Source organism: Rhipicephalus sanguineus, chromosome 2 (assembly GCF_013339695.2).
Source record: "Rhipicephalus sanguineus isolate Rsan-2018 chromosome 2, BIME_Rsan_1.4, whole genome shotgun sequence".
Lineage (NCBI taxonomy): Eukaryota > Metazoa > Arthropoda > Arachnida > Ixodida > Ixodidae > Rhipicephalus > Rhipicephalus sanguineus.
This window is the reverse complement of record NC_051177.1, coordinates 163,486,339-163,512,060: the sequence shown is the minus strand read 5'-3', so window position 1 is coordinate 163,512,060 and position 25,722 is coordinate 163,486,339. Positions and strand designations below refer to the sequence as shown.

The following is a 25,722-nucleotide window of genomic DNA, read 5'->3' as shown; positions in this document are numbered from 1 at the left end:
CCTATCATATGCAGTCTCTCGCTGCGCTTCCCTGATGTTAGCCCCGTATTCACAAACCAACTTATCTTTATCGCTCGGTTTACTTATCGTTTCTGTTCTCTTAGAGAGAGAGAGAGAAAGGGTGAGTTAAAGCACGGTGTAAGAATATACTCAGGTGATGGTAATCTTCCCCCAACGCATGGGAAACAGCAATCTACGCGCGTCCAGATAATGTTCGGGTTCTTATCAAATGAATTGCAGTTTCATCGGCGCCGCCTTGGAGGCCGCTACGAAATGCGGGGCAGTCGTCTTCGTAGCAACGCGCATGCTGCTGATAACGTGCATTTTTTGTGTCATTTTGTTGGATAATGCAAGGTATATGTAAACTGGTAGCGTAACTTCCGTAGAAGCCCACGTGTCAAGCCGGTGGCTAGTTGTTGCAACAGTCGCCATCTATGTGAGGAGGGGACAAACAGAATTAAAAAAAAAGAAAAAGATGACATCACAACCGGAAGCGGAAATGACGTCACGTTTTAACGCGATGGGCGCGAAATTATGAAATTTTTTGGCAGGGCGCCGCTTCTTACTTTTTTTTATAGCTGCATGTTCTTTTTCTTATCACTATGACGGCTCCATAATGGAAGCCTGCAAGATAACGGGAAGACGAAAAAGACCGATTTGATAAATAAGGTGTATTTTATTGGCGAAATATTGCAGTTGAACAGGATATTACCCCAAAATATATAACACAGAAATCAGAAGTAGCATAACAATTCAACGTGCACACTGTGATGGTGTAATGTGGGCCCAGGATCTGAAATAATTCAACCGGCAGTCAGGTGATTCTGTACACACAACACAGACTTTAACACAACCGATAACTCTGACGATTCACACACAACACACTACAACATTCCTTATTTACATCCTAAACGTCCTACGCGCCTCGCACACAAACTGTCCTACTCGCCGTTATGAACTGTTGCCGCTGCGGCGAGGTCGGTCGTCACCGGTACTCCTTGGGCAGTCAACAGTCACGCTGCCTTGACCGTGGCGAGGTGGTAGTGGTGGTGATGATGGCACTGCAGGCCGGTAGATCACCAGGCCACTGCAGCGCAGGTTAGCTGCCCGTCGCCAACATGAGCCGCGGCCACCTCGTGACACCACTCGGGCCCCAGGACCTCAGGCCAGGAACAGACTAGGCAGCCGGTCTCTGTGTCAGCACCGGGCACAGAGCGGGAATCAGGCTCACCAGGTCCACATGGCTGCCGGACGCCTGGTTAAGCGATGTCGCGACCCGAACCGCCGACCAGCGGCTGCCGTTCCAACCGTGTCGCGCTCCAACTCCTCGAGCCGCACGCCCCGCTCGCGCTTCCTTTTCGTCGTCTTCCCCTCCAAGGCGTACCGCAGAGCAGAAACGTCGTTCCCTCTTCGCCCCGTAACGGGCCACACAATCCACATCATCACACACACAAACCTTGCACACGTGTTGCTCTTGCATCCGTAGACAGCGCAGCGTTTTTTCGCGTAGCGTGGCGGACTCATCGTCCCGAAGGGCGACAGCACGCCGGCCGTGCGCTGGCAAAACACAGTCACTGAAACGGTTCCCGATGGCTGCGATGGGCTATATTACCTTCTGCCAAGTACCACGGCTAGAAAACAACGGTTATGCGAGGAAATATCTACGGACGACAGGCATAAACCTACTGCGCAAAAACGAGCGACACCATTTGCACCTCAAAATGCGCAAAACCGTTGGACCATGTTACCAGACTGCCTGCATGTGCCCGCTGTTTCTGAAAATAAACGAAAAAAATTGGCCACTCAACCACATACACAAGACTAAAGTTTGATTAAGGTAATCTACTAATTTAATTCATGACAAATAAATTTAAAAGTAATGAAAATAAACGCTTAATTAATTTTTTGTTTTCATTATTTGTCCCCCCCTCACCTAGTAGCGCTTTAATCGTCACGCGGGTGTTGATGTTTGTCGCAATAGGATTCCGACCACTTTTCGTTCCGACTTTCGCGACCTATTTAGATTGACCTTGGATAATGTGCATCCGCCAAGCGGCGTCGAGGGGCGAAATCGAGAGAGCAACAGGAGAGGACACGGCGAGCGCGGCGCACTCCGCCTCAAGCCACTAGATGGCGCACCGTTCAACGGACCGACGACCGAACATTTTCTGGCCGCTTAGGCGCGCGCAGTGTCAACACCTGAATATTCTTACACCGTGAGTTAAAGGCATGGAGTTTAACCGGACAAAAAGTATCCGGTTTGTTACCCAGCACTGCGGAAGTGGTAAAAAGAAAGGGTTGAAAAATTTTAAACGGAATAAAAAACGAAAAAAACGCTCAAGCACGGGAGTGTCAGGTCCTTCAGCTACGCCGGTTGACCGCAGAAACTTCAACAGCGCCTTGATCACTTGTGGCTCAAAAACTAATATGAAAGCAACATTGACAAACCAACCTCAGTTGTCTTTTGCCCTGCTTGCTGCTGTTATGCACTTAACGCGTACTAAGGGCACAAGAACGGAAAGGAAAATTAGAGATAATGGTAATGTTGGTTTGTGAGCACGGGCCTTAGTAACGATTCTGCAATTACCGCGGAGTATATACAATACACACGCTACAGCCAGCGAAACCCCATCTGGTTTTTCAAATAGGAAATAGAACGTTGACTGCCTACGTATTTGCCTTGTAAGGCATTTTTGTTGGTTAAGTTGGCTCATGACTCAGAATGAGAAAACAGCAGCGCAAGACACACGATGATGAGATGGTTACACACGACTAGCGCACAGAAAGCACCTGCGCTCCTGTGTACTCGTGTCGTACTGGTTTATTTTTTGTTAACGTTTTCTTATTCCCGTATATATTTGATATCCTCTCCACACGGCTGCATTCGATTTTATCAAGGTTATATTGTGACAGATCACAAACAGTGAGGCCCATTACGAGGGCTATCGGTTCTATACCACGCGATGGCATTCTCACCGTGCACGACGAGCTCCACACTTCGGTTGACAGATGCAGCGTCATTGGAGACGAAGCACGTGTACTCGCCGTGGTCCGCGAATCGTACCCGACCGATCTTTATGATGGAGGAATCGTCCGTGGTCTCGATTACCCGCTCGCCATGCGAGCTGATCCTGAGTCCGTTCTTCAGCCATCGGAAGCGCAGGGGAGGGTCGCCCTTGGACACAGAGCACATGAGCCGAGACCGGCTGCCTTCTTCCACTTTGACCACGTCGGGAAAGAAGTGCTCGTCGATTGTTGGAGCCACTGCATACGAGAAAAAAGTGGGTTAAAATCCGTGGTGCATGACTTGTTATTTGTTTCAATTTTTGGGGAAAGACAGCGCAAAAAAGGACGAGGACACAGAAACACAGTACACTGGATGAGCGCTGAAATGCGTCCTCGTCCTTTTTTGCACTGCTTTTCGCCAGCTAAGCATGTACCAACTCGCCCAAATCAATGTATTGCTTGTTTGACTTGTTCTAAGATGGATCGCTTGGCTTGGTGGTTGTATAAGAGTATCTAACAATACAGAGCTCTCAACAATGAAAAAAGATTGTGTGTAATAGTGTAGGTAACAGGATGGAACAGGAGGGCTACACCCAATTGCTCTTTGTAAAGGATTGAAGGGAAAGGAAAGACGGCATGCGAAGCGAGTATCACACAACAGAATCATTCACGTTGCGGAATAAACTCTTCCTCTGCATTGTTTTCTGAGCTTCGAATTCCTTGCCAGGAATGCTAATTTCTTCGTTTCATGACCTGTGGGATTGTTTAAACAACCACAGCATTTTTTTGTGATTCAACTGCACACGGCTTGAAACTAGTGTTACAGCTATTGTAACCATGACCTATTTGGGAAAAGGCCCGCAAAATAGCAGACACTCGTAGGAATATATTTGGATCATATGAATGGCTGATGACAAAGAACAAACCATGTGGATATCATTATTTCTGTACTCATGCGTATATGAGACATGGTTTACCTATAGGCTCACTCATCTGTAGTGGTATTTAATTTTGAGCTCTAAATATAACGCAATGAAGCAGTAGTAGCCCTCTGCACAAGTAAGGCGGGCATTGTGGGCTGTACCTCTTATGCGATTGAAAAATGAATAGCAGTCGTGCTCTGCGTTCTTCGCAGGCATGTGTGCCAGGGTACGCCTTAAATCCAGCCGAATAAGTTTGTCGAGTTTGGAAGTGCAGTGCTGGAATGAGGTGATAGGCGTCCCCGATGCTGCGAAGGAAACCCGCTGTGCAAACACGAAGGCATACGCGGAGAACCGTCGCACCGGCGAGCCGAGTCGGTAAATAAACGAGGACGGACAAGCCACTGCGAGAGAGCTAGACCGTTTCGCACTTCAGGTTCCTGACACACACACGCACATGTACTCATGCACGAATGGGGGGGGGGGGGGGCGGCACGATATATAGTAAGCATCGAGCTTCGAAGGAGGTGCTGTCCTCCCTGCAGACGCAATGCAGGGGGGGGGGGCGCAGAGCAGAGACAACACATTTATTTCGTGAATATGGCGACATGAGTTAGTCATTAATATGCGTCTCGTGAACGTGCACAAATACCGTGCACACTGACAAAGGCAACAAACGCCGCAATTAATGAGTGTATCCGCAGATCAATAAGGTCAACAGTTTCTCAGGTGATGGCGCGTGTATTTTTGCGTTCAATGTGCCCAAGGTGCTATGAGTAATATTTAAAAGGCGTATGCTTTATAGTGAAAACGCTATAGGAGGCACACACGTTTTCCCGATTAAGTTCTCTTGTCCATAAATATGTGCCTCCACATAATTGTTGTGAGCTCCAACTTAAGCGCGATGCATAATAAAGTTACTGTATTTGCACAATTCTAACGCGTGCTTTTTTATGTGTAGTGCTTAAATCTGTGTCCCCGTTGCAGTGGAGATCAAAAATAAAATCAACATAATTTTATTTTTATTTATTTATTTATTTTGCCATGGTAAACTTACGCGTTACAAAATCTCAAATTGGGCGAGTTGGTGCGTATTCATTTTTGAAGAAAGAAAAACGCGCCAACGAACCTGATGTTAAAAAGTGTGCTGTGGACCGTAGAAACAAGTATGCTGCATGCGCAGTCGGAGTTGTTTATTGCATCTAATTATCTTGTGGTCTTTGCTATATTGGACAATCGGACCGCTGTGTTAATGAACGCCTTCGTGAACATCATTTGTCTTTGAAGAATGATTCACCTTGGCATTTGGCATCTCAGCGCGCCACATGCGTTTTCACACCCAGTTTTTCAAGCACTATTGTATTGTTTAAGCACTGTGCCAGTTCACACGAGAAGCCTCAGAAGATTTTCGCAGTAGCAAGTGTCGTGAACGCTGTGTTAGCCAACTCTCAGTAGTGTTGCACAAAAAGAGTCTTCTTTTATTCATGATCGTATGAGCTAATATTTTCTTCTGAACCTGATCCGAATTGACATGCGCTGTTTTGCGCTCATAAGTTCATGTTACCTTCCTACTTGTCGACGTGTTTTTGTACGCTGTTTTCCTTCAAAAATGATAACGCATTAAAATTGGCGGCGCGCAAGCAGTGAGAATGAGTTATGTGGAACTAGAAAATTTAGCGACTGATGGTTGTTTTCGTATTAAAGCGACAACTTTCCAACGAAAACGTTTAACTTCACTAAGGAGGTGTGTCTCTTACTTAAGGTGCACTGACAGGAACATGACAGTCATCAAGGCCTCACATTGATGACGTTAACAGTGCAATGAATTTTATTCGTTACCACATGGAAATAAAGCGTTACTTATTTGCGAAATATCAATGATCGGGTCACCGAGAATAATAAAGTACAGTAAAAATCTTCATTAATGTATCTAACAATCTTGGTACGAAATTGGTAAGTACGAAATTGTAATAAGCCTGTACTTTATATACTTTTGTGAATAATATAACGTACTCTATACGTCTAACAATGAGCGCTATGTGCTTTATTCTCTCCTCAAGCTTCCAGAAATTGACTTGGGCTGTTTAAGCCATTTTTCGCTGGTGATACAAACTGGCATCCTATTTATGCCGACTTACCGACCACAGAGACGTAGGTCGAACCACTGGCCACGAGTTGAGAATGTCCCGTGATGGCGCACGTGTATTCACCTTCGTCGGCAAACTTGAGCGCCTGTTGCACAAGAAGGCGCCCTCTGTTGTCCACCGACTGCCTATAGTTGACAGGAAGCACCATCCCAGCTGCAAGAAGAAAAAAAAACGTCTATTGACCATACGGTGTCATCCATCCCTTTCAGTCACGCTGTGTACAGTTGTACACATCAACATTGGAGTCACATCACCCACCGCGTGTTTCTTCAAATGACCTGAAACTTAGTGTGCACATTCGTGCAGGCTTCCTGAGTAGACAACTAGCGCTTATTTAACTTCATTATGCTGTTCATTGCTGCAGATGATCACTTTGCTAGAGACGCTACCATGTTCGACGATCGTCCGACGTCCGATGTTCCAGGACCAACGTCAAGAGTATCTTTTTTTCTTCGCTCGAAAAGCATACAACTAAAAGACAAACTGTGCATGCATTTGGGTCTAATAGTTGATTCATTTTATGCAAGTATTGGAGCTGACAGATTGCAGAATAATTAGATATTTAATTAAACGCCAATTACTGAAACACCCAAAACAACGCATTCCCTCATTTCATTTCTTGAAATGTAATACTGAGTGCCTTGAAATCATGTCATGCAAATTTGATGCATTTGCAGACCGTGCATCATAATTCGTGACTGAAAGGGCTATAAGGGGAGGTAGTCTACCAGAGCACGTCTGCGAGCCACCGGTAACCTCGTAGAACGTCATCACCACCTTCTACCCAATCCCGAGAGAAACGAGACCACCAAACCTCAAGCTGACCAAGCGGTGGAAGATCACCTGGCGCCGATTCCACACGCATTCCTTCCCCTCCCCGTATGTTCACTCACGTATCTATCCTGACCTCATTAGTGCCCATTGTTAATTATGCGCGGATATAGCCACCCTCTTCCCGCTACGAACACAGAGGGCATAAAAAGGGAAGACAAGGAAGCGAAATCTCAGGTTACATAGGTTGAATAAGTACCGCACGTGGTTTCGCCAAACGTTTGACCATTTTTTTCGGTTACATTCAGAGCAGAGTCGTACGGAACACGTTACAAGTAATCGATTCGTTGTAATGAATTAAATTCTTTTGTAATTTTGCAATATCATTGATTACCTTATCGAAACTGTGATGCTCAAAGTAATTCAGTTGCATTTTCTTGTCATTGATTACCAGTAATCAGTTACTTTTTTTCTAAAACGAAGTTGTAACAACCCTAATACGGCTGTTCTTGTCCTGAAATATGTGCGACCGGTCTGTAGGGACTACCCTACAGACGGGTTGTCCCTACAGAGCCCATTTTTTCACCTTTTCCTCGACCTTACCTGCAACACCCCACCGGAGTGCCAGAAGCAGCGAAGCGCGACGCTTCATAAGGACATGGGCACTAACATCGAAGTAGTGCACAGCTACGAGCTCGTGTGCAATGTGTTCCTACGTTGTAATACCGCCCTTCCCTCCAGCCCATGCATTGGGAGAGTGTTCAGTGTAGCAGCTGACCTCTTAACGAGAAAACGTGAAGAGTCAGCGACAACTTCAAAAACAACTCCTGTTGAAAGTTGACAACGTGTATAACTATATCACAGAAGCCACAGTAAACCTCCCAACTTTCACGCAGCCTGCAGCCTTCTCTCTACCATGACAGTCACAGTAGTCCGTTGCAGTTGCAGTAAAATTGTATTTTTGGTTAGGGCAATAAACTTTTGAAGGAAAGTAACGCAAAAGTAGCCGACCGCATTTCTGTATTTTCTCAGTTACTTTTCTGGGCCTGTGATTGTCCACTGTGATCAATTACACTTACAATCGGTCCCATATATTTTGTAACGTGTGCAAGTCTGATTTAGAGCCTAGAGCCCCTACTTCTACCGTGAGATATATATATATATATATATATATATATATATATATATATAGTTGAAGGAGTGGTTGCCTTTGGTTGCCGTATAAGTATGAGAGGTGGCACTTCAAGGAATCTTCATTTACTACGTCGACGTTTCGGTCAGAGCCTGACGGTCAGGCTCTGACCGAAACGTCGTTGTAATAAATGAAGTTTTCTTGAAGTGCCACCTCTCATACTTATATATACCCTACTGAAACGTTCCGTATGCCAGTCCAATAATTCCATATCTTTTCATACGGAATTCCATATATTTCCGTAGGAATCTTACGGAAACATACAGAATTATTGGACTGGCATACGGAACGTTTGAGTAGGGTATATATATATATATATATATATATATATATATATATATATATATATATATATATATATATATATATATATATATATATATATATATATATATATATATATATATATATATATATATATATATATATATATATATATATATATGCACATAGATTATGAAAAGTCTGTGTTCGGTTGCCGTAAAATGAATAGGAAAAACGTATCCGCATCTAAATAACTGTATATTTGTCGCCGTTTCGATCGGAGACCGATCGTCATCAAGACGAAGTTTACGAGACTTCGATGCGCTTTTATATCGTTGGCATCAGAACCGCTCATGTGTTCGTCCATTCTTGCAAACTGGTAGATGGCTTCGAAAGCGTACTAATTTCTGCTGTGAAATCCCACGAAGTATTTTCCTACGAAGCAAATTATTTTTGGTCATCGTCGCAATGAAGCTTGAAGCCGACATGCCACTGTCTAAGAATCCGAAGTCTAGGTTGCCATTTCGCCACTTCTCCTGTAATATTATCAGCAATCACAAGTTAACGCTACTTCTTACAGAGCACATCTTTAGTCCGTGCAACCTGCCAACTTATGGATAGCTTATATCCCATTTGTTTTGCGTGGCTACATTCTGTACACGCGCATATGACCATCTATCTCAACGGAAAAGAACCTGTTGAATACTTGTGACACCATTCACAAGATAGCGTCTAGTTACCGTGCACATATCAACCGCGCTTCACTGAACGTTTCCACGGCATCCGTTCAGGCGTGACTGCAACATATACACGCCGTGACCACACAAACTCAGATACAATGTTCGTGACATTCGCCTACAATACGGCGATACAACACACCACCACGTCTCCTCCTTCTTTCCTTGTCTATGACCGCTCACCAAGTTTCGTTCGGAACGTCTCTGCCCCTCGGCTCCTGAGCCCTCAGCAGCTTCGTTAGAACAGCTTCTGTCTAGCTTTGCACACTGCTGTCACATGACCTGCGTTAACCACGGCCTCTTCCACGAAGCTCAGAAGTATCTGTGCAACTCGGCGTACAGTGGCGTGGCTTTTTCCTCTAGAGACCTTGTACTTTTGGCGAATGTGCGCGTTGCCGCCTCGGGCGATAAATTCATCAGCCGTTTAACCGGACCTTACACAGTCACTGAGCTGACTTCTGCAGTTAATCACCTTGCCTTGGCTCTCAGAACTTGATCCGGTCATCATTTTTGCGGGGCAGAGATAGTGCATGTCAAGCACTTAAAAGGAACCTAAAGCAATTTACAAAAAATGATCTAGGAGAAGGTAATCACGATTTGACGTCTGCTGAATTTGAAAAGCGACGTGAGAAGTATTAAAAGCGAACGCAAATTCATTTTTTGACAAAAAACGGCAGCTGCAGTTTCAAGCCTTCTTGAAATGCTGAGCGAACATGCTGGCGCCATCATTGATGTGCCGCGTCATCTGTATCAGCAGCCTTGTTAAAGCGTGGCCTCTGGAAGTTATGCCCAACCGGCGCCGCAACGCTCAACAGAGCCTCTTTCCTCGCCCCTCCCCTTCATCGCGCTTTCGCCAGGCTTATCCCCGAAATACGAGCTTAAGCGTCACACTACTCACCTTTCCGCCATGTGAGAGACTCTATGGGATAGCCGCCATATGGACAACGTAGGGTCAGTAAGGTGCCCGAGACCACAGTGACGTTACGCAGTGGTCGCACGAAGGGTTCTCCTTCGACGTCCACTCTGGCCGAATGAGCGTCGGTTGCGATGTCATTACGCGCAACACAGCTGTACTCTCCGCTGTCCTCAAGCCTTGCGTCTGAGATGTTCAGCACAGACTCCACGTCAGACGGAGAGCGTTCGGCGGTGATCCTGAGTCTTTGCGACGGATAGAGAAAGTCGCCGTCGATGGCCCAGCTGATCTCGGGCGTCGGGCTGCCACGGGCGCGGCACCGAAGAGACACGGCGTCTCCTCGTTTCACGGTCACCGATCCGAACGTCTCCTCCAAGGTTGGCGACATGTCTGCGCTGGCGGAAGCAGAAAGAACCCATGTGTGAAACTGAACTTTGGCCATCAGTGTACAACGAAACTTACAAGCAAAAAGTACTACAGGCATACGAGCATCGAAAACGCTTATGGACACTTCAAGATAGAAAGCCACTTAAAATGTAAAAGAAAAATCAAACTGAAGATGGAGAAATGTGCTCCAGTCACTTACGTATCAGTTTCGTTAGTATGAATCACGTATACGAAGGACTGCAAGTTACTTCGTCTGTTATATGGTACGCTATTTAAAACTAGGTAATATTAGAAATAATAAATTAGGTTAACTCAGAAATGTGTTACGCTATTAGATAATGAGCTTTTTCGATAGCTCTGTGTGTGTATACTAACGTGACTGATTGCGTTTTCTTTACTCATCATGACGTGGTTTTAAATAATGCTATGTTCCGGGGTTATCATGTTCAAGATACATTTTTACTATCTGCAGCTTTTTCTCACGCAGGTTAAAACAGAGATTTATTAAACGAACGCTTCCGCATACAGTGCTAACCCTCTGTAACCTCCACTGAGTGGAACCGATCCCAGTACCTTGCGTAAAAGTCAAATGGCATAGCCAGTGTGCTTTAGAGATGAACGCTGGGAACAACCGAAGGAAAAGTTTATGTGATCACTTGTTATTATGACGAGTACCAAAACAGCGCAGCTAGTGCGGCGTTCACACCTTTAATGCATTAAGAGGCGTCCACTGCTGAAAGCCCATGAGAAAAACATTGCATTTGGGCTAACGCTTATTTTGATGAAAAGAATCATCTCATTATTTAGGAATCAGCGCACTAAGTGTGGTATCTCCTGTAATATCTCGTATAACCCTGCCAAACAGGGATGCCAAAAGGGCGACAAATGAAGGCTAACCTCTGTTCATGCGAGATAAATACGGGTCTAGGCCAGTGATTACATTCGCCGCTGTTTCAGTTAAAGGGTAGTAACTGTCGTATGTGCCAGCCTAATTCTGTTATGTTGCTTGCTTTATTTTCATGCGCTACTCTGTAGTCCAAGGGATTTTTGTTTTTTTTATTTATTTATTTTTACACACTGCAGCCTCAATGAGGCTATTTGCAGGAGTGGGAAAAGAAAAAAAATTCGGCAGATCCCGCGTACCGTGGGAGTCGATGTTATGCGAAGCATGCGGCGGGTAGGTTACTGTGGCGTAACTTTTTTTACTGAGCGACACATTACAAAATGACGCCAAAGATTTGTACAAATTTTATAAGCACACATATATATGTTGAAGAGCCGCAGATGTGTTACATAACCAGTTTATGGTTGGGTAACGCTGCCAATGGCAACGTGGGTATTACCAACACCGAAAACGGTAAGCTGATATGTAGTGCTTATATGTGCACAGAGCACGCACGCACGTTTCACGAACCTGTGTGCACGTGTGCAAGAAGTTCTTGACAGTTCTTGAACAAGCGCGTCATCACCGTGATCAGTGAGCACCAGCAGCTGGTGATGACTTGTTATAGGATCCGGTCGTGATCGTGGTGACGAGGGGTCCATGTGTAGTGAAGTATGTCGTACAGTAGAGGTGTTGGAATTCGTGGATGCCTCGGTCATTTCGTCGACAAATCGTCTGTCGACAGAGCCAGCGACATGTCGGAACCTGAAGCCACCCTTCAGGTTGGTAAGCATAGGCGTGCGCAAGGTTCGCCTTGAGGGGGGGGGGGAGGTTTGTTGCAGCCCCCCTCCCAATTATGTCATTGTATGGAGCTGACATTGCCCCCCCTCCCTATTATCTCAATGTGGGGGGCTGACTTTGCGCCCCCCCTCTTAGGTGAATAAAGAGGGCGGCCGCCCCCCTGCCCGCCCCCCCCCCACCTGTGCGCACGCCCATGTTGTGAGGTATAGGCCGTCGAGGCTGCTAGGCCTGGATAGTGCTACGTAGACCAACATCAGTGGATCGTGTTTGTCGTATTCGTAGACTACCTGTGCGTATGTTGCCTACGTAGCCTAGTCTACAAAGCGGCTGTCAATCAATCTGGCATCATCCTCGGTCAGCATGAGGCCATCGCCCAGCCTCGTAAGAAATGAAGAGGAGACTGCGTCGTTCTGGTGGACGAAGTGCACATTACGCTGCGGTGATGTGGATATCATATGTAACTTTTGTTAATGCATTCCTCCAGGGTCGAGCAATGCTTCAATATAGCTTGCTGAATCATAGGAATACAAACGTAATGTTTATTAGACTGCTATAAAAGCGGAGCCAACACTGGAACTACAGACGTTAATCTGATATGACGCCTGTATCGTAGGAGTAGACGTCGTAGGAGTATCATGCGGTGTTCATTGCTTTTTTGTAAAATTAGATAGCCAGCACCACAACCACAATTGGCGTTGCACCGATATTACGCCTGCGTAGGCTGTTTTTCCAAACCAGTTTATAGACCTGGCGTGGCTCAGTGGTAGAATACCTGATTGCCACACAGAATGCTTGGGTTCGATTCCTGCTGGGATCCTAATTTTCACTCTTTCCAATCGTTCAGTCAACGCTGCCGATATTGGTTTTCCTTAATGCTCTAGCATTTAAGTTACTGTTGTGCCAGAGCAGGTGACCGAACGTCGAAGCAGGGATCAACCCCTGCATGCTTTGTCTGCAATCCGGGGAAAACGGCGTCTTCACCCGGCCGGCCCCGTCAAATGACGCCAGTCGTTCTTCAAAGCTGCCCAGCTATGGAAAGGCTGCTCAACTACTGCGGTGTAAAGGAGGTTCAACACCTGCGGCCGGTGGACGGTCAAAATGCGAAGAGGACGTCAACACCTGCGTGCGGCTTCTGGCAGCGCGTCGCAATTGAGACTTCTAGCAGCGCGCCGCAATTTAGAGAACTTGAATAGGAGCCAACACCTGCGTGCGGCTTCTGGCAGCGCGTCGCAATTTAGAGAACTTGAATAGGAGCCAACACCTGCGTGCGGCTTCTGGCAGCGCGTCGCAATTGATACTTCTGGCAGCGCGCCGCAATTTGGAGAACTTGGATAGGAGCCCAACACCTGCGACCGGCGGACGGTCAACAGGACAATGGACGGCTAGACGATTTAAGGCCGTGCCGGTCCGTCGAGAAGGAGAGGGAGAAGGAGAACGACTCGAACGGAGTCGAACCAGCCGACGTGGTCGGGCTGGCAGTCATGTTGCCTGGTAGCAAAAATATGTAATAGCCTGTATATAAAATCTTTTCCTTCTTCACCTTGCCATTACTGACTACTCCGAGCACGATACACACCCGTGTTCGCACCGGCCACGCAACCCGAGTCCCAACAGCGGTTCCAGAGGAGGGATGCAACGACGCGTATTCCCAGCAGCGAGCCTGAGGGACGACATCGGAACCTAAAGGTGGCGGTAGCGATGGGCCACGCTACCCCAGTCGTAACAGTGGTGGCAGTGGTGGGATGCTACGACCTCGGATCCTACGCCGCGCACCCGAGGGGCCCTACCTCAGACCTAACAGTGGTGGCAGCGGTGGGATCGGCCAGCGTCAGCTACCCTGGTGTGGTGAGTGCCTGAAGTTTACCTCTCTTATTGCCAGACCTAGCTAGCCTAAGTCTTTGTTAGCAGGTTTTGTTGCAGACTTGTAACTTTGTTTGGTCAGCCAAGAATTGGATGGTCTGACCGCTTAGTTTCAGTCGAGGGTAAACGAGGCGGAGTGAAGTATCAGTATGGACAAGTTCAGTGTGCAGGACCTCCTTGAAATCTGCAAGGTGTTGGGCATTTCGGTTGGCTCGGCCAAGCGGAAACGACAGATCCTCCCGATTATGGAGGCAGAGAGGGTGACTGTCGAGGAGGCCCAGGAAGCTCATGAGGAGATTCGAGCTAGAAAGGAGGAAAGGGATAAAGAGGAAGCTGCCGAGCGGGAACATGAGTTGAACCTAAGGGAGCTGGAACTTCGTATATCCGCCGCAAGACAGGTTCCCATAGTGAGGGAGGCGGTAAAGATGGAAGACCTTTTGCAGCCGTTTAAAATGGGCCAGGACATCGCATTGTTTCTTGTTAATTTTGAGTGAACGTGCGAGAAGGCAGGATTCTCCCTCGAAAGTTGGCCGCAAGAGTTGCTAACTCTTCTTCCGTGCGAGGCCGCCGATGTTATAGCTAGACTCAAGAGGAAGGACGCTGTATCGTATGACAAGGTCAAAGAGGCGCTGTTGCGCAAATGTCGCTTGTCAGCAAAAGCATTCAGACAGCGTTTGAGTCATACGCGCAAAGCTAGGACATCGGAGGAGGGCACGCATGGGGGAAGGGGAAAGATGGCCAACAGGCACGCAGAGTGCCTCGGACGTGGGAAAGGCTCAGTTTTAGCCTTAGTGTCAGACGGCCTGCAGGAAGTAACTGAGGTTAAGGATACGTTGTTCAGCAAGTGGGGTAATGTAGGTTCGGCCGAATGCAAAGGCCCAAGAGAGATGTCTTTGCAGGGCAGTGATAAAGCCCCAGTAATGGAAGAGACTCCTCAGAGCAAGCTGACTAGCTTAGAGAGCGTCGCGGCTGTCGTTCAGTCAAAGGACATAACTGACGAAGACCGCGAGGGTAGCTCAGTTCAGCCGTTTGGAGCTTTGACTCCACAGAGTTCCGTACATGCGAGTACGAGGGACGAGGCGCCTAGTATTACGAGCCGCTCCGAGGCGCAAGAGGATGAGGCGCGCCGCAGAGACCAAGAGGTCGAGAAGCGTCGCGAGGCACAGGAGGCTGAGGCCCGTCGCGAGGCGCTTCAGGAAGGAGAGGCGCGTCACAAGGCCCTAGAAGAGGAGGCGCATCAGAGAGAACGAGAGGCTGAGGCGCTTCGATGGGCGAGAGCGGACGAGGCGCTTCGAAAAGCGAAAGAGGCGCGAGAACAAGAGGCACTTCACATAGCGCGAGAAGCTGAGGCGCGTGAGGACGAGGCGCGTCGTAAGGCGCAAGACGAGGCGCGCCGCGGAGACCAACAGGTCGAGATACGTCGCGAAGCGCAGGACGCAGAGGTTGCCTTCGAAGGCCTGAGAAAAGGGGCTATCCAGGATAGTGATAGATCACCCGAAGCTAGAGAGACATCTCAGGGCGAGCTAACTGAGTTAGAGAGTGTCGAGACTGTCGCTATGTCAGAAGTAAGGACACCTAGCGACGACACCGAGGATAGGCTAGTTGAGCCGCCTGAGGTTTTGGCGATGAATATCGAAGGCAGCGTACTTGCGCGCGCGTGCGTCGAAGCTGCCAGCATTCCGAGCCGTTCAGTGAGGAAAAGGCGCCGGCGAAAGAAAAAGGGGAACGCAAAAGAGAGTAGTAGCGGTAAGCGTGCTAAAGCGCTAGCAGAACGCGACGACCGCATCTCTCGAGACGCCAAGTTGAAGGCTTGGCCAGAATTCCCAAAAAGGCGTGCTAGGAAACGTCCCAAGTTGAGAGTCCCGCGGGGATCTAGATTGTGCGCTAAGCGCATCGCGAGGAAGCGAATGTCGATGAGATTCAGGCGCCGAGGTTTCCGTCTGTTCTCATCTTTTTCACTGCCGTGTAGAGGCAGGAGCGCAACGAGGTGTCGCGCACATGGGTATCTTGACAAAGGCCCCAAAGTATGCACAAAGAGTCGTGCAAAAAGAAAGCGTCCGCAAGACAGAAATGCGGCAAAGGTTGCGACGCGTTTGAGGAAGAAGTTCGGACGTCGGTGCGAAATTGCGAGAGGGGCGCGATTGTCATTATTGACCGGTTTCTACTGCATGCGTCTGAACCACCAAGAGAACAGGAGGAGAGTAGCGCATGGTTCGCGGAATCGGTCAGAGGATGAATTGATGCGCAATCATCAAGACAGTAAGCGCGAAACAGCTGAGGAGCATGTTGATGCTGATGAGCATCGGAGGCGGACGGAATGCTCCAAAGTCTGCACCAAGAAGCGTGCGAAAAGGAGAAAGCGTCCGAAAGATAGAAATGCGACAAATGTCGCGACGCGGTTGAGAAAGAAGTTCAAAAGTCGGCGCGAAATTGCAAGACAAGTGCGATTGCCGTCAGGGACAGGTTTCTACCGCATGCGCCCGTACCGCCGAAAGAAAAAGAAAAGAGAAGCGCATGATTCGCGGAAAGAGTCGGCGGGCAAAGGAACTTCCTGTTGTTCTTTTCGAAGAGCGTCGGATCAGGTGCGAGATCGCAGGCGTCCAAGCAGCCGAAAGAAAAAGAAAAGAGAAGCGCATGATTCGCGGAAAGGGTCAGTGGGTAAAAGAACTCCCCGTTGTTCCTTTCGAGGAACGTTGAAACAGGTGCGACACCGCGAGGTCGGTGACCTTCGCGAGGTGGCAGGAGGCGACAAAGAAAAGTCCGCTACAGGGAAAGTAGTGAGGCTCGACGAGGGGGTGATTAACTTTCATGCGTATCGTACACCCCGCTTGACGAGAAAAGCCTTCTGGGCGCGACCACCGCGAGTGCGCCTGAAAAGTTGTTGAGGACAGCTGTTAGCTTTTCCTGGAATATCGACTCCGGATTTGTTGGAAGGAATTTTGACTGTTGATTTTAGTTAGTAATTAGTATTCCTTGTTATTTCCGCGAGTGTTGATAGCTTAGTTAACTGTTATTTAACCTTGTTTTCTTTAGCGCTCTGTGGTTTTGTTTGTTAGCCGATATGCGTTGTGTAGTTAGCTATCGGAAGGTTAGTGACACGCATGAGAGCGAGTCGAGGGCTTTACGAGATGAGCGCCTTGAATAGGGTTACGTCAGCTGACTATGAAAAGAGTTTGTGGCGTTGCGTGTCATGCGTGGACGCAAGGAAACATTGCGCAGTTTTCGGGTGGCGTGCGTTGAGTTAGCGTTGGCGTTTGAGGCCTGCTGTTTCCGTCACCAGAGGGAGCCCGCAAGCGGTTGGTGTATGACACGCGCGCCGTTACACGAAAGGCCGGCGCAGGGCTTTGTGTGCGCCGTTTGGGAGCTCCCTAGTAAGTCAAGGTGTCCCACGAGTGGTTAGCGGAACCTTAGGCGTTAAGCTGAGAGCTTGCGAGAAGGATAGGCAAGGCTAGGCTTTGTGCGAGTTTTGGTAGAGCCACGCAAAAATTTATTTTTGTTTTTTTTTTCTTTTGGCGTGCGTTCTGTGTAGGAGCGAATGAGGAAAGGTTATAGCGAGTCGCTCGGTTGTTTGTAAAAATTGTGACCGCAAAAGTAGAGCTAGGTTAGTCGTACATCCGCTGAGTAGAAGCTCACAGTGGCACTAGTACGTGCAATTACGGATGTCGTTTGCGAATTCAGTTCCTGATGTGGGTGCAGCGTGACAGAGTGCTCACGAGAACATGTCTAGCTTTAGTGGCGCAATATTAAGAATAACATGCGGAAGCAGTAACCCGCATGGGAGTGAGCCGACGGCGTAAAATGAGGCACGTTAGCCGTGAGTAAAGGTTTTACGACCGCTAATTGTGAAAGAGCGGTGTTTGTCGAGCGTAACCGAAGTTTACTTATTTTGTGTTTACTGTAGAGGCAGTAATTTTGACCTATGTAGTGTCTGTATTTTGGAGGGTAATCTTCTAGCGTTATAGTTGAAAATTGTTTCAACAGAGCTAGCTGTAGGTTGAGTTTTGTTTTGGTTTTGTACTAGTTAGCATGAGCATTTAGGGCGAAGGGTAGTTCAACATTGTTTTATGTGAAGGGTGTAAGCTTTATTTTCAATTTGAGTTCATAGTTAGTAGAACCATGTTGTGTTCTTAGTGTGTTACGCTTACGCTGAGAGCGTTTAGTGAGAATTTAGCGAAGCCTTTGAGCTTCCGTTTGGCTTCCTTGGTTGTTTACCTTCCATGCCTAAGCAGCTATAGTACAATTACAATTCTTGTATTACCTCGGAGTTGTTTCTTTAACAACACCTGAAATTGAGGTCTGTTGTTGACCTCGTCGCCATGCGATACGCACTTCTCCTCGTTTTATTTAAAGCGGGAACGTTAGTTGTCAGTAGGATTGGTTTCATTCATGTCTGGCAATTGGAGTTGAGCGCATACGAGGACACGGACAGAAGGAAGAGACGTACACACACTGGCGCTAGCTTTAGTGTTAGCGCCAGTGTGTGTACGTCTCTTCCTTCTGTCCGTGTCCTCGTATGCGCTCAACTCATTCAAGTATGACCAACCAACAAGCCCGCATCGCCACCCTTGGCAATTGGAGGGAGTGCGGAGGGCACTTGCAGCGTTGGGTGTAGTTTGATAATGGTTGCCCTGTCGAGTTCGTCTTATCCACAGGAACCTCGAGTCCGTGCCAGCCGAGTGTTCGTGTGGAATGTCACGAGAGCGGTGATCTTGGGAGCTTCGCCTCGAGCCGTGGATGAGCCTGGTGTCCGGCCGCATCAATTCAGCCGAGCTACGTGGAGCAGCTCGTCCTCCTGATGCATTGTTTGGCGGCGGGGGTGCTGTTGTGCCAGAGCAGGTGACCGAACGTCGAAGCAGGGATCAACCCCTGCATGCTTTGTCTGCAATCCGGGGAAAACGGCGTCTTCACCCGGCCGGCCCCGTCAAATGACGCCAGTCGTTCTTCAAAGCTGCCCAGCTATGGAAAGGCTGCTCAACTCCTGCGGTGTAAAGGAGGTTCAACACCTGCGGCCGGTGGACGGTCAAAATGCGAAGAGGACGTCAACACCTGCGTGCGGCTTCTGGCAGCGCGTCGCAATTGAGACTTCTAGCAGCGCGCCGCAATTTAGAGAACTTGAATAGGAGCCAACACCTGCGTGCGGCTTCTGGCAGCGCGTCGCAATTTAGAGAACTTGAATAGGAGCCAACACCTGCGTGCGGCTTCTGGCAGCGCGTCGCAATTGATACTTCTGGCAGCGCGCCGCAATTTGGAGAACTTGGATAGGAGCCCAACACCTGCGACCGGCGGACGGTCAACAGGACAATGGACGGCTAGACGATTTAAGGCCGTGCCGGTCCGTCGAGAAGGAGAGGGAGAAGGAGAACGACTCGAACGGAGTCGAACCAGCCGACGTGGTCGGGCTGGCAGTCATGTTGCCTGGTAGCAAAAATATGTAAATAGCCTGTATATAAAATCTTTTCCTTCTTCACCTTGCCATTACTGACTACTCCGAGCACGATACACACCCGTGTTCGCACCGGCCACGCAACCCGAGTCCCAACAGCGGTTCCAGAGGAGGGATGCAACGACGCGTATTCCCAGCAGCGAGCCTGAGGGACGACATCGGAACCTAAAGGTGGCGGTAGCGATGGGCCACGCTACCCCAGTCGTAACATTACCAATGTCTGTTCTCGCCGTTCCTGGGTAGATAGAAACTGTCAATCACCTGTGGCGCATACCCGTACACCGCGGCCCGTGGTAAACGAGTATGTGCCACACGTGTCTAGTGGAAAGGGTTTGACGACGTACACGACAGGATCTTACCGTTATTCATGTCATGACCCGGCACTCATATTCGTCAAATCATCTTACCCTCCCATGCAAATTTTGGGCTACACCAAGTTAAGGAGGCGATCATGAGTGCACCCAGACGTAGGCGGCTAGATAGATAGATAGATAGATAGATAGATAGATAGATACATAGATAGATAGATAGATAGATAGATAGATAGATAGATAGATAGATAGATAGATAGATAGATAGATAGATAGATAGATAGATAGATAGATAGATAGATATATACGTAGATAGAAACGCTCAAAGTGCCAGAGGTTCGCTAAGAAATGCTTCGCATTTAACAAAACAATAACAGCAAATAAACATTCATGAACATGCTTCCAGAAATTCTTTGAATGCTAAGCAACGCAGACTTCCGGGCAACAATTCCAGGCTTCTATAGTTGCAGGAAAAAAGCTATATTTGAACATGTCAGTGCGGGTGAAAAAAGTTGTAATGTTAAGGGCGTGGTCGCTCCGCGTAGATAAAGGTCTGGAGAACTGAAGATAACTGTCTAGAGTGTCGAGGCGGGGAGAATTGATTAGATTGTAAAGGAATTTGAGGCATTCAACGTGGCGACGCTTCGCAAGTGTAGTGAGACCTAGTTGAGGAAGACAATTCGACGGAGAAAAATCCCTGTCCTATCTTTTGCATACAAAACGAACAGCTCTTTTTTGAACGGATTCTAGTTTTTTAATGTCACATTTCTTATGTGGGTTCCACATCACGCAACCGTATTCGAGGATGGGACGAATGAGAGCTTTGTAGGTAAGCAGTTTGGTTTCTTGAGGAGCAAGACCAGTGATTACCGTTACAAATGACGTACGATACAAATGACGTTACAAATGACGTTACAAAAGACCGTTACAAATGACGTACGATGTAAATAGCCTATTTTCTTAAGAGCCTTGTTGCATGTGAGATCAATGTGTTTAGACCATGAGAGATTGTGTGTCATAAGGATATCGAGGTACTTGAATTCGTTCACCCTGCACAAACTGACATTGTTAAAACCATAGTCAAAAGTCAAGGGACATGAACGTCGGGTAAATGACATAACGATGGTCTTGGAGAAGGTAATATTCATTTGCCAAGGTTTGAACCAGCTACAAAAGTGAGAGAAGGAATTGTTTAAAGTGGCATGATCCAGTGGAGATTTAACAGTATGATATAGGACGCAGTCATCTGCGAAAAGGCGTATTTTTACAGGGGTGTGCAAGGGGAGGTCAATAATATAAAGCAGGAATAATAGGGGGCCCAGCACAGAACCCTGGGGAACACCTGATGAAAAAGGCATCGAAGGCGAGTTAGCAGAGCTGAAGCACACATACTGTGAACGCTGCGAAAGAAAGTCGGATATCCAGCCAATCAAGGATAGTTCATGAATGTAAAAGAACAAGCTCGGCGCGTCAACCAACCTACAAGCGTGAGTGATGCGGCTACAGATGCTAGAAAGATGCAAACATTCACTTTGGTATATTGATTATTAGTTCAACTAAAATAACACCAGTTCACTTCGCCGGAATACAACAAACGGACGCATCGTAAAAGGCATGTCATCTTAGACGCTATCTTCAACGTGCCGCATTCCACCGGCAGTGGAAGACGAATAATTTACTTGGTGCCGCACGGCTTGTAGCAGTTGATTAACATGCGCATGTGTCATGAGGAATGAAGTCAATCATGTTTTCAGTCCTAGTAGCGTCGCTGAATAAATATGGGTATAATGAACGTTGATGTACGTTCTCATGCTAGAAATGCACCTAAAATAATACGTTGGCTGGCTCCAAGCGCAATGTCGCCCTCCATTGGGAATAATGATAAAATTGTACTCATTTGTCGAGAGTACACCGTCATACGTGACTAAAGGGGCCGATGACAACAAAGCGCGCTGAAAAACAAAATGAAAAAATAAAAAACTGACAGTAAGGGTAACAGATGAAAGTGCGCTTTAACCTGAGTTCCCTTGTAAGTAATCATAAATCCGCGCTGTTGGGATATCTGCTAAGCCGGCGTGATTATACGTTGGTAGATCTCTTTGTGTGCCTGTATGGTTCTGAACGTTCCAGCGACGCCCATAAACACAGCCATTCGCAGAAACACTCCTTTTCACGCTGAATGCCATATGCGTGAGTATGCGTAGCCTCATAATAAAAAGAAGTGAAGACAAAGATGGAGGGATCACGCTGGCACATTTGCGACGCTACCCGCCATCACTTATCGCACAATCTGGGTACCGCGGATACGCGGCAGAGCATAAAGTATCCGTATGGCTGAGCTCGGTCTCGCTTTAATGCAGACGCACGAGCGTGCTGCTGGGTTTTGTGGTTTCGAAACATAAGCTCAGTCGTGTGATGAAACAATGAGCCGTTTCTCGCCGTTACAAACGACGTCTCGTTTCGCGCCCAGAACAAAACTGTCAGCAATGCAGGTTTGATTAATGACGCAGTAGCAGCCTCGTCTGCATGACTCGTGCAAGATGGCCGCAACACAAATAAACTTTGTGCACATTCAAGCGGTTTGTGTACTGACAAAGGCTCCATTGTGTTCGCACGCTCCATTACGTTACACCTTCACTCTATCTCAAATTTTTGTACTTCTAGCTGTTTGTGATAGCAGGCTTTACACTGCTTTGTTTTTTTATATATGAGAGTGAAATGCGCTCCCGCCTCCTAGAAAGGTTTACAAAGGCGTTCAATGCCGGCTTTTACGCTGAAATGCAGCGTGAAATACGTCTTTCTCCAACTGCGTTCGGTTTAAGAGGTGAAAAGGCAGCCCGACAATGTCACCGGAAACATACGTAGAATAAACAGAGCAGCAGAAATTCAGAACAGCGCCCCATTCAGCATGTGGCGAGGTAAAATGAATGTTTCCCTTGGTGTCAAAACCAGACCTCTGCTTGGAGGTGCCGCTAGACGCCATTGCGGTTTAACCTTCGAGCCATTGTCCACATTCTTTTTTTTTCCTTACAAAGCCGCGATGAATAAGACGTGGTAATCTTTTTAAAAATCGCAACCTGGAAAATATGTGCGTCTGATCGCAATCGTGAGAGATAGAGACGATGAGAGATAGAGCGAGATAGATAAAGAACGAAAGAAAAAAATTGGTCGCGTATCTGCGTGGTTCGCTGCAAATGTCATCGAAAGACGACAGTCTTCTGCCTGCCGTACTACAAGAGTCCTCATGAGTCTTCTGCATGAGTCTTCTGTCAGCCGTACTACTTATTGTTCGGACTAAGTAGTCGTCTGCTTATCGACCAACTCAAACAGCAAGGAATTCCACGCGGCGAACTTATATGCAAAGGGACTAAAGAAACTGGTGCAGCGGTACGAAAAGTTCTTAGAATTTAACGATGGTTATGTAGAAAAACGAAGTAGGCTTGTACTAAACTAAGCCAGCCAATAAACGTTTTACTAAGAAATATTTTTTGGCGACGAAACGGCCCTTTCGTTTTCAATAATTCTCGTACATTTATTTGTCGGTCAATTTTCTTCTCGGGCCAGGCCTCACCCCGGCCATGCGAAATGCCGTATTACACTCCAATTCTAAACCTCAGTGACTCGCGTAAATGAGCCGACAAAAAGTCCGCCCAGAAGGGGTTCGCTGTCCATGGGATTTGGCTGCTGCGCGGAATGCCGCGATTGGCGAGCAAAAAAAAAAAATGGGTAGGAGGGAGCGTCACGTGACCATTTTGAATCGTGTTCGTAAAAAAATTTGAGGAGGGAAAGGGCCCGGTCTCGTGAAAGGCAATTGCCTTTATCGGTCAGCTCACTTTGGTTGCGCCTTCTGCGGGCGCTGCGGGGGCCTTATCCTACCCAGGAGGCACCGCGCGCTGGTCGGGAGGGGCGTCGCAGGTTGGGTCGCCGAGGCTAGCGGATTCACGTGAACCACCTTTCACGTTTTCTTTCTTTTTTGTTCTTTTTTATGCACATCGCCCCTAAGTTGATTCTTGGAAGCGCCGGTCTCAATCTCACGGGGTAGTCTGTAAACCGGATCTCGTAGCGTGCTTTGGGCGCCTCTAAAGCACATGAGATGGTCTAAACAAAACTATTGCGGAGGCTCGGCTCCCATACATTGTGCGCTACATTGAGACGTTGACACTCCAAAGTTACTGGTATACTTTAACCCTTTGAAGGGTTGCAGTTTTTCGACAAAGGTGGTGTCGTTTTTATCAGTGTGATCAAACCTGACCAATTTCACCGGCTAAACGAAAACCGGAACGAGGAAAAAAGCATCTGCCGTATTCTTCCGAGACGCCAAGAATGAGCGAGCGTCGTGATATTAACCGTCGATCGATATCGCTCCGTGAGTGTGCGGGCTGCACTTGGGATTATAGGCTTCCAAAGCAACGTCGAGCGGCACCACTGCCTTAATCGCAACTGGGGGGATCCACGGCCGCAACACTGCAGCCCCCGCTTCCGCGCACACGCAGAGCTCTCGGATTGCATGTGTGGTGCGTCACAATGTTACGTCACAATGTTGGTGCGTCACAATGTTGCTGACTAGGAGTGCTCTTGGCCGAGGGAGGAGCGCATGCGTGCACGTGTCCTTGCCGCCACCGCTGACGAATCCGGCGAAAAACCGGCAGCGTCTGCCCCCAGTAACGGATAGCTCAGCCGTGCCAGTGTCGCGCCCAAACTTGAGCTTGGGTTCCCTATAGAACGCATGAAGCACGTACTGTCAACCGAAAAAGTTAACGGGCCACGCGAGCACGTGCCAAACAGCCTGTCCGCGCCACCTAGCGGTGCCGCGACCATCTACCGTGGGCCACGGCGCTGGGCCGGAAACGGCACTTCTTGATATTTACTCGTATGTCAGTTCTCTATTGACGCGCTGTGCATTGCTAGTTCATTATTTTCACGCAAAGCTCTTATCTGCGGTGCGAGCGCCACGCGTCTACTGTAATAGCAGAATTAAAGCTAGCGCGGCGTTCTTCCAATGGTGTGTAGTTGTGTAGACAGCATTTTGTGAGTAAGATTGCGACTGAAAACAGTTATGCTGATAGATTGCACTCGAAACAGGAGCGCGCAGCCACAGCTGTCGAAGCGAAGAGCGCGTCGTGTTAAAAGTGAAAGGTGGAAAATATTCGTGCCCAGTGGGAAAATAGCGAGGCCATCGATTAAGTGGTGAATGCGTCTTGAGCATAGCGCTGGTGTCAATCGCCGCTTGCGTAGCGGAAATGTCGCGAAGAGGCGCTTCACCACGAGCTCGCGTGGACCGTGAACTTTTTTGTTTGACTGTGCGTTAACGAATATAGAAGAATTAACACCACTGCGATCGTTGTCGTCAACAGTGACGACATTCTGGGCTAATCGGCGCTCCCTTTTCGTCTTAGCCGGTGAATTTCGTAGAATTTCATTAGTCTGAAGTCATTACCTTAACCCACTGCTTGAGAATCTCGAAGCCACAATGGGCTCATCTCAGGAAGGAACTTACTTTTGAGACCACCGCCTGTATCCACTGATTAAAACGTAATTAATCACATTATAATCTAACATTTTTAGTCTCTTGGTCCATCTTAATGTCTGCTGCGAGACAAAGCAATTGTGAAATCACCAAGCAAATATTCCATGTCGCTTATCTTTGCGGACTTTCGGACCGATTTCTTGAAACACCATAGTGTATATACAGGGTTCCTCAACTATCTTTAACCACATTTAAAAAAATATGCCGTCACACTAAATGACGACGCAATTAAATGCACGTTGTTGACTGTTGCCCGGAGTACGTCAGACTATCCTTCGTGTTCGGATCAATTGCTTATACTGGCCACATTAAATAACTAACTTTTGAAGCTGCAAAGCTCGGCAAAAAATTCCAATGAGAAAGTTGTACGTTGGTTCGCAAAACATCCTATTGGACAGTTTTTAACTTTCTATGCATTAGGTATTAGTGTTTTTCTTCTTACTACAGATGCCCGCGAAGCACAAAAAGAAGTCACAGTTTCGCCGCAACGGCGAAGCAATGAATGCGGTAGCAATAGGTTGGAATGTAACGCGAAAAACAGAAAGCAGCTCGAAATTTCC

The 25,722-nt window shown here is 47.7% G+C and overlaps 1 protein-coding gene across 1 annotated transcript in view; it reads right to left on the bottom strand.

The window, feature by feature from the left end:
- Nucleotides 1–25,722, bottom strand: part of LOC119383845 (Down syndrome cell adhesion molecule homolog) — a 153,487-nt gene that overhangs the window by 63,541 nt on the left and 64,224 nt on the right. Inside the window, exons 7-9 of the mRNA XM_037652124.2 lie at nt 9,936–10,340; nt 6,065–6,226; nt 2,977–3,264 (exon numbers count right to left, since the gene is read on the bottom strand). Coding sequence (XP_037508052.2) covers nt 2,977–3,264; nt 6,065–6,226; nt 9,936–10,340 — 855 coding nt within the window. The remainder of the gene's footprint in view (nt 1–2,976; nt 3,265–6,064; nt 6,227–9,935; nt 10,341–25,722) is intronic.